The 15643-nt window shown below is 42.9% G+C and overlaps 1 protein-coding gene across 1 annotated transcript in view; it reads right to left on the reverse strand.

Moving 5' to 3' along the window:
* Positions 1-15643, reverse strand: part of MARCHF10 (membrane associated ring-CH-type finger 10) — a 162842-nt gene that overhangs the window by 74998 nt on the left and 72201 nt on the right. Inside the window, exon 2 of the mRNA XM_077806002.1 lies at positions 6898-7053. Within this exon, the coding sequence (XP_077662128.1) occupies positions 6898-7053 (156 nt within the window). The remainder of the gene's footprint in view (positions 1-6897; positions 7054-15643) is intronic.

A 15643-nucleotide genomic window follows, 5' to 3' on the forward strand; every position in this document is an offset into this window, starting at 1 on the left:
CTGGAGTTGCAGCTAGCAAGAGATGTTAAGAGTAACAAGAAGGGTTTCTTCAGGTATGTTAGCAATAAGAAGAAAGTCAAGGAAAGTGTGGGCCCCCTACTGAATGAGGGAGGCAATCTAATGACAGAGGATGTGGAAAAAGCTAATGTACTCAATGCTTTTTTTGCCTCTGTCTTCACGAACAAGGCCAGCTCCTAGACTACTGCATTGGGCAGCACAGCATGGGGAGAAGGTGACCAGCCCTCTGTGGAGAAAGAAGTGGTTCGGGACTATTTAGAAAGGCTGGACGAGCACAAGTCCATGGGGCCAGACGAGTTGCATCCGAGAGTGCTAAAGGAACTGGCGGCTGTGATTGCAGAGCCATTGGCCATTATCTTTGAAAACTCATGGCAATCGGGGGAGGTCCCAGATGACTGGAAAAAGGCTAATGTAGTGCCCATCTTTAAAAAAGGGAAGAAGGAGGATCCTGGGAACTACAGGCCAGTCAGCCTCACCTCAGTCCCCGGAAAAATCATGGAGCAGGTCTTCAAGGAATCAATTCTGAAGCACTTAGAGGAGAGGAAAGTGATCAGGGACAGTCAGCATGGATTCACCAAGGGAAAGTCATGCCTGACTAATCTAATTGCCTTCTATGACGAGATAACTGGTTCTGTGGATGAAGGGAAAGCAGTGGACGTGTTGTTCCTTGACTTTAGCAAAGCTTTTGACACGGTCTCCCACAGTATTCTTGCCAGCAAGTTAAAGTAGTATGGGCTGGATGAATGGACTATAAGGTGGATAGATTGTCAGGCTCAACGGGTAGTGATCAATGGCTCCATGTCTAGTTGGCAGCCGGTATCAAGTGGAGTGCCCCAGGGGTCGGTCCTGGGGCCGGTTTTGTTCAATATCTACATAAATGATCTGGAGGATGGTGTGGATTGCACCCTCAGCAAGTTTGCAGATGACGCTAAACTGAGAGGAGAGGTAGATACGCTGGAGGGTAGGGATAGGATACAGAGGGACCTAGACAAATTGGAGGATTGGGCCAAAAGAAATCTGATGAGGTTCAACAAGGACAAGTGCAGAGTCCTGCGCTTAGGATGGAAGAATCCAATGCACCGCTACAGACTAGGGACCGAATGGCTAGGCAGCAGTTCTGCAGAAAAGGACCTTGGGGTTACAGTGGACGAGAAGCTGGATATGAGTCAACAGTGTGTCCTTGTTGCCAAGAAGGCCAATGGCATTTTGGGATGTATAAGTAGGGGATTGCCAGCAGATCGAGGGACGTGATCGTTCCCCTCTATTCGACATTGGTGAGGCCTCATCTAGAGTACTGTGTCCAGTTTTGGGCCCCACACTACAAGAAGGATGTGGAAAAATTGGAAAGCGTCCAGCGGAGGGCAACAAAAATGATTAGGGGACTGGAACACATGAGTTATGAGGAGAGGCTGAGGGAACTGGGGATGTTTAGTCTTCAGAAGAGAAGCATGAGGGGGGATTTGATAGCTGCTTTCAACTACCTCAAAGGGGGTTCCAAAGAGGATGGCTCTAGACTGTTCTCAGTGGTAGCAGATGACAGAACGAGGAATAATGGTCTCAAGTTGCAGTGGGGGAGGTTTAGGTTGGATATTAGGAAAAACTTTTTCACTCGGAGGGTGATGAAGCACTGGAATGCGTTACCTAGGGAGGTGGTGGAATCTCCTTCCTTTGAATTTTTTAAGGCCCAGCTTGACAAAGCCCTGGCTGGGATGATTTAGTTGGGGATTGATCCTGCTTTGAGTAGGGGGTTGGACTAGATGACCTCCAGAGGTCCCTTTCAACCCTGATATTCTATGATTCTATGATACTGCAAAGAATGACCTTGAGCAGATCTCTGAAGACTATGTGACTCTGGGAAGAAGGATAAAAGAGTTTGGGGCACAAGTGGTGTTCTCGTCCATCCTCCTTGTTGAAGGAGAAGGCCCGAGCATGGACCATCGAATTGTGGAAGTAAATGCGTGGCTATGCAGGTGGAGTCGGCAAGAGGATTTTGGCTTCTTCGACAATGAGCTGATGTTCCAGGAAAGAGGATTACTGTGCTGGGAGGGGCTCCATCTATCAAATACCAGGAAGAGCATCTCTGGACATCATCTGGCTAACCTGATAAGGAGAGCTTTAAACTAGCTCCTCTGGGGGAGAGTGACAAAAATCCAGCAAACGTGCATCTAGGTTCAAGTAACGCAGACAAGGGAGGGAGGCTAATTTCTGGAGAAGGGTCTAGAAATCACAACTGCAGTAAAAAGGCAAAAAGAAAAGCAACAGGGCATTCTGCAAAATATCTGGGGAACAAGCAGTATGAACTGGAAGTCATGCTATATGAAGAAAATTGACTTAATTGGCATCACAGAGACTTTGTGGGACAACTCCCATGATTGGAGTACCATCACTGAGTACCATGATCGGAGTACCATCAATGAGTACCATCATTGTGCTGAAAGGATAGGTATGGGAAAAAAGGAGGAGGTCAGACAAAAAAGAAAAATCAAGAATGGCGTGGGTCTGCTACTCAATGGAGAAGGTGAGCTGGTAACAGAACATGATAGGGAGGCAGAGGGGCTCAATGCCTACTTTGCTTCAGTCTGCTCACAAAAAATAATATGTGAGCGGATGACTGTTACTGAAGTTGCTATAGACAATAAAAGGGAAGGGATGCGGATTGGGATAAGTAAAGAACATGACAGAGATCTTCTGACCAATTTGAATGAATTCAAATTAGCGGGGCTGGATGCTATTTACCAAAGAGTACTGAAGGAATTAGCTGAAGAAATCTCGGAGCCACTGGCAATAATATTTACAAACTCAGGGATGATAGAAGAGGTCCCAGAAGACTGGAGAAGGGCTAACATAGTACCCATCTTTAAAAAGGGGGAAAAGGAGGAGCCGGGAAACTATAGACCGGTCAGCCTGACCTTGATACCTGGGAAGCTACTACACCAATGTATAAAACATTCAATCTGCGAATACCTGGAGGATGAAGGGATAATCACTTGCAGGCAGCATAGCTTTACCAAGAACAAATCATGCCAAACCAGCTTGATTTCCTTCTTTGACAGGATAACTGATTTTGTGGATGGGGGAATGCGATGGACATAATATACCTGGACGTCACCAAGGGTTTTGACACTGTCCCACATGACATTTTGATAAGTAAACTGAAGAAATGCAAGCTCGACAGAACTACCATTAAGTGAATACATAATTAGTTAAACAAACACAAACAAAGAATAACTATTAATGGAATGATGTTGGATTGGAGGGAGGTCTCAAGTGGGTTCCACAGGGATCTGTTCTGGGTCCAGTGTTGTTTAATATCTTTATTAATGACCTCGATATAGGTACAAAAATCATACTGATCAAGTTTGCAGATGACACAAAGCTAGGAGGGGTTGCCAATACTTTGGAAGGTAGAGCTAAAATTCAGAGGGATCTTGATAAATTGGAGAACTGGGCTATAGACAACAAAATGAAATTCAACAAAGACGAAAACCAAATGCACAAATACAGAATGAGGGAAAACTGGCTTGGCAGCAGCACTGCTGAGAAGGATCTGGGAGTTGTGGTGGATTACAGCCTACACATGAGTCAGCAATGCGATGCTATTGCAAAAAAAAAAGCAAATGCAGTTTTAGGTTTCATTAACAGAGGCATAGCATGCAAGTCAGGGGAGGTGATAATACTGCTCTACTCGGCGCTAGTTAGGCCTCAGCTGGAGTACTGTGTCCAGTTATGGTCACCAATGTATAGAAAGGATGTAGAGAAACGGGAAAGGATCCAGAGGCAAGCAACAAAGATGATCAAAGGGATGGAATGCAAGCCATATGAGCAAAGGCTGAAGGAAATGGGTATGTTTAGTTTGGAAAAGAGGAGATTAAGGAGGGATATGATAGCGGTCTTCAGACAACTGAAAATCTGCCACAAAAAAGATGGAGAAAAGTTGTTCTCTTCTGCCACAGAGGGAAGGACAAGAGGCAGTGGGTTCAAACTATAGCATAGCAGATTTAGATTAAATGTCAGGGAAACCGTAAGAACAGTAGGACAATGGAACAGCCTGCCTCGGGAGGCTGTGGAAGCTTCTTCACTGGAGGTTTTTAAAAGGAGTCTGGAGAGCCATCTGTATTGGATGATTTAGACACAATAAGTCCTGCATCTTGGCAGGGGGTTCAACTAGATGACCCTTGAAGTGCCTTCTAACCTTATGATTCTATGACCTCAATGGCTTAAAAGGAGGGGTTGTCAGTGCTTACATTAGGGATCCACGAGGGGAATCTGTGAATGATGATGCCACCCTTAGGAATTGAGATATGTGTTGTGGTCCAGTAATCAACCAAGGTCTTTTGCAGCTTGAGATGGCTGAAACATGTTTTTTGTGAGTGTTTGATCTACTACCTGTAGGCAAGCTGAACTGCAAAAACTTCAACATGGAGTTAATTTTTTGCTGATTGATCTCATGTATATATATATAACACCAATAAGATTTTTGCCCATATTTTCTATGCGCTGAGTTTGTTGACTTCTTCCTGGAAGACAGGAGCATTTCATAGACTTTTTTTGTGAGTATCTCAGGGAGGTCAATTCCTCCTTCTCAACTTCCAGGCTGCTAGACATAGCAAGTTGGAGTTTGGGAGGACTACTTGCCCCTGCATCAGAAAAAGCCTCTGACTTGAGACAGCACCACCACAGGTGGTGTCTGTATTTGGTTTAAGTTCAAGAACCACAGCATCATCACAGTCAGAAGCAACTATTATCACTGTGGCCCATTCTGATGTGATCTTTTCATTTGTCTCTGCCAGGAATAAAATGGAAGGAAAGGCACTGGATCTCTCAGTTTGGTGAAAAACTTTGAGGTTTTCTCTTTGACTTACAGTCAAATAAAGCTTGTTCAGGGCTCCAAAGACCTGTGTAATGCTTTTGAAAACCTCCCTGTACAGGCACTATTGACCTGGCTCTATCACCATTCTGTCATGGAGCTGCAAAGAGAGCCCTGCTGGGTATTGAAGAGATTAATTGAGCTCTGAGAGTGTCTGCTGGGCCACTACCAACAGTAAGCACAGGCAGGTAAGGTTCAAGCAGGACATAACCTGGAGACATATACTAGCCCCATGGTCTCAGAGGGATCCCATGACTATGACTGTGAGTGAAAGGGACCTGGTGTTCACATGACAAATTTACTTATCCCAGCTTAGAGAGTTATAGTCTGAGAGACAGCAAAGTCTGGGGAATTGTTATCAGGAGCTCTGCATCCAATAAACTTTGAAAAAGCTATGTCGTGCTTTGCCAAATCCTGTATGCAGTTGTACAGTGTTTATAATGAGACCGCATAGTACAGCTGTTTTTTTTTTTAATGTCACATAACAGTAAATGTTAAAATAAACCAAAACAATAATTTTAGAAAGGATATAAACCATCGTGCTTCAGAGCTGGAGGAAACTTCCCTGGGAGCACATATCTCATATTTGCCAAACTGCAGATTTTCTTGCACCTTCCTCCGAAGCAGCTAGGACTAACCACTGTCAGAGACAGATACTAAACTTGGGCCTTGGGTCAGATCCAGTTTGTCAGTTCCTGTGTACCTATGTTTTTTAATCTCTATTCCATGTTGATATATTTTAAAAGATTAATAATATATAAAGTTTTTGAAACAAGAATTGGCAAATCCATACTCCATCCCTGGCAAGGCATCTATCTGCAGCTCCCTGGCCCTTCAACAGCTCCTCTTTACCTGCCTGGGGGTTGGGCATCCTTCAGCTTCACAGTCACCCATGGCAATTACTGAATATATTTGTGTACAAGCCAAACAGTTGAAACACAAGTCAAAATATATATATGTTGTCTAATAGGTCTGTATATTTCAGTACTTAAAATGTGAATATATTTGTGAAAAAATTGAATCCACATAAAGTATTTGTTCTTTCCCTAGTGAGAGTACCTGTCCCTGGTAACCATTCATCTGCTGAGTCTCTGGTTCCACATTTGAGGTGGCTGCAGTATACTGTTATTCCAGTTGTAGACTGTCATACTTTTTTCACTCAAACAGCACAATTTAAACTAATATTAGGATTTTAGCTTTTAGGTATGTCATGCTAGAAACAACATGCTCAAGACAGATCAAAGCCACTCCCACTCTGGTGATCAGTTAGTTCCAAGCCTGTACTGCAGAGATAACAGAAACAGTGGTCCTTCAGTTGGGGTGAACAGCGCACATCACAGGCTCCTAAAGGGTAGTAAAGGCAGATTTATACCACAGTTGCTCTCCTCAGTTCCCTGAGGTTGGTGGGGTCCAATTCTGACCCCAGTTAAAAGTAGCCTCAGGGCTACTCTAAGGGGCCACTGTAGGTGCTGGAGATATCCTGCACTAAGGCAATACCTAGCTGGCCCATTAGGCCAGCTTTAAAGCTCCTTTGTGCTGCTATATTTACACAAAGCTGCTTTATCAGGACCAAGGATCTGACTCACTGTCTGAAGTATGGAAAGATTCCACAGGCATGGATCTGATGGAAGAATTTAACATTCAGTTAACTGAAAATCTCCTGAATACTGCCATTAAATTCACTATCACATTTTTAAAAAATATGTAGTTATTCTGTAATGGAACAGTGAGTAAATGTTACTTACCTTGCCCAGCATCCCTCTTAAAAAAATGATTATATGTATGTCCATAATTTGATAGAAAAAATAAAGTCACTGGAATGCAACACACAGAGGCTCAATGTAAAAGTAAATATTTTGGCTGTTCCTCACCAACCATTTCTTATTAACTGCTTCCCTTTCTCCCTGGAATGTTATCCAGCAGCAGGAGACCATTACCCTGTAACAATATTCTGTTCCACTTGACTTTATCTTTTAAATTATCAAACCCTCTGTGACCTATAGTTTAAGTACCTGTCTGGTAACTGGTATGCCTGATACCCATGGTCTTTCATAATTGCGTGTAGCATAGATGGAAGATAGGGTTTTCTGTCGCTGTTCTTGCCTGGCATGTTGCTCTCGTTTCTTCTCAGTCTGTTCTCTATTCTGCTCCTGTCTTCTCAGGCAAGCCTAAGGAACAAAACACATTCTTTGTCTGGAATAAGAGAAAGATTTTTCCTTCTGAATAACTTGTGTCTTAATTCTAGCTACAGTGCACCTGGACAAGACAATCTCATCTCCAATTGTTCCGAACTCACACCTATTGAATGTCTAAGCCTAACACTGATCGGAATAATTACCTGACCTGGTGCCTCAGTAATCCTGGTAAATGTAAACAACTAATAAACTGTGCAGCAGCTCATCAGACTCTGTGTGTGTATGTCCCACTCCCCACACACATGCACTCATCTATTTTAGGATTTTCTATAACGCCCATCACCACAGAATCAAAGCATTTCCCAAGTTAATTAAATTTGCAGGGTGAGGTACTTAATGGATTTCACAAAGATTTCTGCTCCTCTCCCCTCACTAGTTAAAGAGGCTCCTTTGGGGTTTTTTTAATCATCATCCTGCTAGTTACTGTGGAAATGCTTTTGTCAAAGAGGAGGGTTTTGCAGTGTGATTGCAAAGTGGTCAGACCAATTAGTCTGATCCCACAGCCAACTCCCTTGAACTCAGAACACTTTACTACTTTACCCTGGTCTGCCAGCATGGAATGGCCACAGAGCCAATGGATCCTGCTGCCCGAGGATTCCCACTATGAAGCTGGAATCCCCAGATGGTGTAGGTCTGTAACAGTGGTTACTGTGGCCCCCTCCTCCTGGCCCTTGGGGTGGGTATCATGGCTGGGAAAAATAGGATATAGTCACAGTGCCACTAAACTCTGTAGATCCCCTGCTACTAGAATGGTCGTGAGGTTGCTCTACTGTGGCCTGGGGCCAGGGACTGCCAATTTAGGAATCTCATCAAACCAGGATTAGGGAGCACAGGGTGTATTAAAGGAACTGTTGCTCCCACCATCCTAGGCTTACTTGAAGTGCAACTCAGCCAGTCCAGAAGATCTGAACCTATATCTTTTGCATCTCAAAGGCAAAGCCATGCATTATTGGAAGTGTGGTAGCTCACAAAACCACCAGTTTTGAGCAGAAGTTTTTAACCTTTAGAACATTTGAGATGTGTTCTGTATACCGACCTACTTATGTCATTTTCAACCTTAATTCAGTTATGTCATGTTATAGAGTACGCACACTGGAAAAACATTCTAAAAGTTGCATGGGACTGTAAGTCCACTGAGAGTCTCTCAGCTGAAATATTGCTCAACTTAAATTGTATGCTTTTTAGGGCAGGGATAGCCTTTTTGTCATATATTTGTACAGTGCTTACCACAAATAGGCCCTGGTTCATAATTGGGGCTCTTAGGTGCTACCACAATACAAATAAATAATTATGATAGTAACTAAATATTTTTCCCATGGAGTCTTTGTTTGAATGTATCTATAAAGTTTATCCTATGGCACTTAAGGCAAATTCTCAGTTACATAATTGAAGTCGATGGAGGTACACAGATGTTACACAGCACAATTTGGCCCAAAGGCTTCAAGGAATGCTTATTCTCAAAACCTATAAGGGAAATATCTTTTCTGCTACAAAATTAACATTACTCTCATATAAACAAATTATGACCCCCTTATTCACATTGACGAGCAGTTGTGCATGCAAATACTGCCAATTAATACAATGGCACTATTTGTGTAACTACCCACCATTATGAATAAGGGGTTCACAGTCTTACCCATAAATGTTATAGTGTGCACCTTCTTGAGAATGTAGCCAGTATATGCAGATATGACTTGAAGATACAATTGGAACATATATGTTGAGAAAGGAGAAGCCATTTTTAAGCACCTTTTCTGTTGGCTTCCACATAGGTGACTTATTTTGCAAATACAAGTTGTACAATTTATTCTCTGTTGAAAGCAACTGATGTAATATCAATTATATGCCATGATACTTGTCATAAATTATATTCTATAACAAACTGATGGGAAAATACTAAGAAGGGTGTATAATACAGATATTTAATTCAAACTAAATAACAGATTTACTTGCAAATCCTCAGAAAATTCATTGTGTACTCAAAAAGTAAGTTGTGAGAGGATATACTGCATTAATATTTAAGAAAAAAATTAACATCCTTATGTAGCAAAGCACTTAAGCACAGGCTTAACTTTAAACATGCACTTAAGCCCATCCTACTCAGCAAAATGTTTAAGCATATACTTAAGTACTTAAAACCAACAGCAGCAGAATTGCCAGCACCCTCTTTCTCAACATTTACAGCAACAGTGATAATATTCGTCAGTAAAGTGGGTTGCCTTGGGGAAATTTTTCAAATGTAGCCCATTGATATTGCTTCACATTCATCCTAACAGATACATGAAAATTATGACAGGTTTCAGAGTAACAGCCGTGTTAGTCTGTATTCGCAAAAAGAAAAGAAGTACTTGTGGCACCTTAGAGACTAACCAATTTATTTGAGCATAAGCTTTCGTGAGCTACAGCTCACTTCATCGGATGCATACTGTGGAAAGTGTAGAAGATCTTATTATATACACACAAAAAGCATGAAAAAATACCTCCTCCCACCCCACTCTCCTGCTGGTAATAGCTTATCTAAAGTGACCACTCTCTTTACAATGTGTATGATAATCAAGGTGGGCCGTTTCCAGCACAAATCCAGGTTTTCTCACCCCCCCCCTTTTCCCACACACACACAAACTCACTCTCCTGCTGGTAATAGCTTATCCAAAGTGACCACTCTCCTTACATTGTGTATGATAATCAAGGTGGGCCATTTCCAGCACAAATCCAGGGTTTAACAAGAATGTCTGGGGAGGGATAGAGACTGGGAGCGGCTTAGTCATTCTGCAAGGTAGCCTATTTCCCCTTGTTTTTTCCTACCCCCCCCCACCCCCCCAACGTTCTTGTTAAACCCTGGATTTGTGCTGAAGTGTTTGATATAGCAATATGCTTTGAACAATGTAAACTGATGTGTGGTGCTGCTTTACCCTCATCATGTAGTGAGCATGCATTTTATGGCAACCATTATTCAAGGCCAAAGCTTATCATAACATGTTAGGCAACTAACTACAATATGAATACAATGGTTCGATGATCCAGCCTAGTCAGAAGAGCAAAGCCACTGCTTGGACCCCTCTGGGAATGTTGAGAAGGGAGAGGATGTGTACCTGATACCCCTTCTGTCCTCCGTGTACCTTCTTCCTGTGGTTCCCAGAAACATACAGAAATTGTTTGGCAATTCTGTGTGGTTTCATATAGATATAAAATTCTAGTACATATGGTTTCATATCATTATACCATGAGTATGAAACTGCATTACCTGTATGAATACCACTTTGAGGCCTCTAAAAATTGCTACCACAAAAGCATCCCTCTTTTTATTTTAAAAATATGGTCATCTTAGCTGTGCTGCACCTCACACCCTATTTAAGACTGTACCATAAAGATGTAATCTATACCAAAGTGCTTAGGAGCCCCTCCGCGATGTGTTTGCATCTTACAAGGTCTCCCAGTGTTGTATGTCACTACTGCACCATTTTCACTCAAAAAAAATCACCTTCAGCCAGAATCCAAGTATGAAAAATATCATCCCAAAAGCCTAAAGTTTCTGAAAAAGAGTCCCTGAAAACACAGGTCTAGAACTGAAAATTGCTGTTGGTCCCAGTCCTGCTGAAAGAAGCTTTATTAATCTCTAACATTTGTTAACCACGCAGGAGAGAATACATATTAATTTAGATTTAAAACAAGTTGAATAATCACACCTGATGGTTTCCAGGATGGTCTCAAAGCAGAGAGAAAAATTATTACTACAGCAATGCCTAGCAGTCTCAGTTCATACTGGAACTCCATTATGCTAGTTGCTATTCAGACACCTAATGCGATACAGTCCCTGTATCAAAGCGCTTGCTTAAACTCTACAATAGGAGAGAAACAGAGGCACAAAGAGGTAAAGTGCCTTGCCCAAAGTCACACAGCAAGTCAGTTACAGAGCCATGGCTACAAAAAAGGTCTCCTGATTTCTAGTCTAGTTTCCTACCCATTGGACGATGCTATCTCCCAAATTTATCCAGAAACATAAACTACTTCAAACAAAATCTAAAATAATAATAAAAATGCAGTAATGTAAGAGAAGGTCATACTGACTTGGTCTAAATGAGCAGTGTACAAATTTCTGGAGGGCATGTATGCTGATCACCCTGTACAGAGAGCTGCATTCAAGACATCAGCAAAAATTATCTGAGGTACATTGATGGAGAATTAGTGAGAAAACAGTGATAGCAACAGAAAAGCTCATAGCCTATTAAGCAAGATACAGTCATCTCTTGCAGAAAGTTATGTATGACAAAAGTTTTCTTAAACAATCACAGAAGCCTGAGGAAATGACAAAGGCAAACAAGGTTCCTCAAATAGAAAATGGATGTCCTGAAAATAGAAATGAAATTAAGTTCAAATACTCAGTTCAGAAATGATCCAGGACATCAAGAATCCTAACAACTGTGGGTCAGGCAGCAGGCCCTGTGAAGCTGCTGTCTTGCTGTCTAACTCATTTAGCATCTGTCAAGAGAAAAGAAAAATAACACTGGCCTTAGCCAGGTTCAGCTAAGAAGATGAAAAACAGTCAATTATTTGATGTTTGAAAAAGTCAGATAGACATGCTAACAGCACCAAAAGGTTTTGGAGATATATATGAAGTTAATTAAAAGTAATGCTTCTTTTTTCAGAAGAGTTGACAGATGTCATCAAATAAGGCAAGCAAAGAATGTGTGGAGTCCAGACAATAAATTATATACCTGTAAATCTTGTTCTGTGACAGGTATAATGTATTCTTGTTAACATTTTGAGTGGTCCATCACATACAATAAACACAGGCAGTCTGTGAGAACATCTAAGATATAACAATCTATGTAACTTTCACTCTCAAGATTCCATGATGTCATGAAAACCTCATAATGTGCATATATACATTGTTTCACACTGTATAATTGATAAACTGTAAAGTGGCCCATGCAAAATGAAATTGAATGTCTCTGTCTGTCTGCTAGGACCTAAACAAGAACTATCATAATGTATGTCACTAACTGGTTCTCTGTTGGCAATCTCAGAAAAGAAACCAAGCATTTAGGGCTCATCTATACACAAAATTTAATCCAGAAGAAATTAGGGTAGGAATTTAAAGCAGAGCAGCTATTTCTGATTAAATCCATATGTGGATGCTTTTGTTTTGGAATATGAATACCTTATTCTGAATTAACTCTAATCTGTGGAATTAATCCAGAATAAGAATGCACATGTGGAGTCAATCAGAAGTAGTTATTCAGGAAGAACTCTCTATGTTGAGAAGTCCTCTGTGTAGAGAAGCTGTAATGGAGCTACAGAGAATGGACCTATCTTTTCATTCCTACAGATCAAGGCTGAAGTATGTTGGGAGGACAAAGTGGAGGAATTTAAACTAATGTTGCCCATGCCATATATTTTCAGGAATTAAAAAGAGATGTTCAAGGCCTTTTACAAACATTAGTAGTCCCACACAAATTAGTGATGATTTTTAAGAACTATAAAGAGGATACAGGGATTTATTTTCATGAGAAAAAGGTGAATTTATCAGAAATAAGGACATACTTGCTAACTGTAAATAAACTTCATATTCTCATAGTTATTACAAATAACATTTTAACTTTGACAGCTCCTCACCTTTGAAATTGTCTCTCAATTTAAAATGCAATCACTGCTGTATTCACTGCAGCTACTGGTCCCTGATGGTACTATGGTGGGCTGTATTAATTCTCTGAAGGTGAATCCTGCTTACAATTAATAGGAGAAGGGAAGGGAGAAGGAAACAGGGGAGGGAAAGGAAGAGGAAAGGAAGGGGCATGGGAAGATAAAAGATGATTAAAGAAGAAAGAAATGGGAAAGAGAATGCAAAGCTGGAAGCCATGGTTCTCTCCTATAAACATTCCGTTTACCTAGGTATTTTCAATGACTTAATATTCTAAGAACGCTGACATAAACAGTGAGAATATTTTTCCCATCAGAATACTTGAGGTCATTCTGTTGAAGTTATTCTCCAGGGGCCAAATTCAGCTTTTACACCACTATAAAGCCAGTCACTCTGCTGAAGCAAATCTGGATTTACAACTGTGGTAATGAGAGCAGAAGTTAGCTCAGCTATTATATTTGTCTGCATCACCTGGAGGCCTGTGACTAAGTGAGAATTTCAGCTTTCATTTAAAAAAATCAAGAACACCTTTTTTTGGCTTTACAGTTGTGGATGAAAGTGTTTGAAAAAGTGAGAAAAGCACATCCTAAATGCGCAGAAACCATACGGGAAATAAAAAAAATACCACTTTTTTCTTTTAATTTCATAAGTTTTAAGCTCGTCTTATGGTCTTTGGATCCTACCATGATTTTTTTGGGATAGCAGTACTGGGTATTAATATTTCTGTTAGGAGAAGGGAAACCACACACAGGTCTGATAGCCGCATAGTGACATAAATAGTACATTGTATTATGTTGGTGGGGGGTTGTTTGTTTGACTATATTTATTCATTTTATTTCCTATATGTTCTAAGCCTGCAACCCCTTACATTGGAGTGAATGGAACTGCTCACATCAGTATGAACTATTACATCAGTAAGGCTTTGTATTGTGCCTATCAAACTCTTCGTTCTGCATCTTGGACACTGTACTAAAAGAAATTAAAATACTGTGAAACCTATGCTAACCATCACCTGTCCTAATGCCAAATCTCTGCAGAAGTTCCTCCATATTAATCACTTTGTATTATGCAGCCATCTGTTACAACACCCAGAAAAGTGGCAGACCCTTGGGAGGGGCAGTATAAATAGTCTTCACTTTAATAGTAGACTAGGTTAATTATAAAGAAAAAGAAACATAGACTGGGTAGAGAGAAATGGGGGGAAATTCATGCGAAAATTACTGAACACTTAGAACCAGTGTCCCGCTTGAGTAGACACAAATGAGACAACAGCTCCAGCCTTCGAAGGTGATAAGTGCTCTTGGCAGCATTTATACTAACATCTGACTGGAAAACTCCAGGATTATCACTGAGCCCAGTCCCCTGCAAGCTGAGGCAACCCCAACATACAATTCCATTGATAAATTTCTCAAGTTCCATCTTAAAATTAGTCAGGTTGTTTGCCCCTACTGCTGTTGGAAAGCTGTTTCAGAACATCGCACTTCTTCCTTTCATATTCTTTTGGGTAACACCCCCACCCAGCAGTGTGCATCCCAAATTGCATAAAAAGCCCTAGCCTGCACCCCAAATCAAATGTCCCTCTCTCAGTACATATAACATGTTGGATGACACCTGTTACTGCCTTCTCAGATGACCTTACATTGTCAGTGACCATCCCATGTCTTAGAGGTTTCCTGTATTTGTTCAACTGAGTGTATTTTGAACATTTGGATGCAGGATAGGGAGCTAGATGAGGCCTCCCACCAAAGGGCAGTGATTTGGGAGTGGGGATTTACCTGGCTTTACCAACATACCTTTGAATAGTGCAGAAATCCTCCCCCAGAGACACCTTGGGAGGGGGATATATGGGAGGGGGGTTAGTTGCTACACTAATGGAGCCTGAAAGCTAGTCCCTGGGAACGCTCCCTTAGGAATGAGTGGTGGGCTTCCCCTCCCTGAGGATGGGGGGAATGCTGTGGAGGCTTCTCCTGTGGGAGGATCAGGAGGACTCTGCTCTGATGAGAGGATGCTCGGGGGGTTCATCCCTAGAGATGGTGGGGAGAGATCTCCCTTTGATGGAGACGCTGGAGCATGCACCACTGAGAAAGGGGTGTTTTGGGGGATCGCTCCCCTATGAGGAGGAGGTGTCTTCCCAAATGGGGGGGGTCCTCCTCTCTGAGGCACTGAGGGAAGCGTTGCTCCCTGGGTGTGTGTGTGTGTGGGGGGGGGGCGCTGGATCACTCCCTTGGGACTGTGCGTTTAACAGGTCTCCCTGAAATGGGGAACAGGCCCTTGCTCGATGGGGGAGTACTGGGGTGCTCCCTCGGTGGGGTCTTTTAGGAGGTTCCCCCAGGAGGTACAGGCAGGGTCCTCCCTGACGGGGGTGCTGGAGCCCAAGGGATGGGGGGGTAAGGTGGGCTCCTCCAGGAGCTGAGGATGGGGGCTCTCCAATGGGAGGGGTTCCGGGTGGTGTTTGGGAGGACGGGGTCTCCCGCCGAGGGTGAATTCAGGGGGGTGTTTGGGGCGTGCCCGCGGCGCTTCTGGAGGCGCGGGCTCCCCGCCGCTCACCTCGCGAGGCCTTCCCCAGCTCGCCCCTCTGCCAGGCCGGCGTCTGGCTGTTCCCAAGGCAACCGCGCCAGCCTGCCGGCTGCGGCGCGCGCCGCTCGGGAGCGAGCTGGGGGAGGGGCTGGGGGGAGCGAGCGCGCGCCTGTGGCCGGGGCCAATCACCGGGAAGCGAGCCGGGCCTAGTCGCCTGCAGGAAACTGGAGGGGGAAGTGGGGAGGGGCAGAGAGAAAGGGGAGGCGGGGGGAGGGGGCAGAGAGAAGGAGGAAGGGGAATGAGAGAGCGGGAGGGGCAGCGAGAAGGGGGAAGGGAATGGTGAGGGGATGAAGGAGGAGGGGGGCAAATACAGGCAAAAAGTGGGGCTGCAAGGGGGATAGAAGC

Source organism: Eretmochelys imbricata, chromosome 27 (genome assembly GCF_965152235.1).
Source record: "Eretmochelys imbricata isolate rEreImb1 chromosome 27, rEreImb1.hap1, whole genome shotgun sequence".
Classification (NCBI taxonomy): Eukaryota; Metazoa; Chordata; order Testudines; family Cheloniidae; genus Eretmochelys; species Eretmochelys imbricata.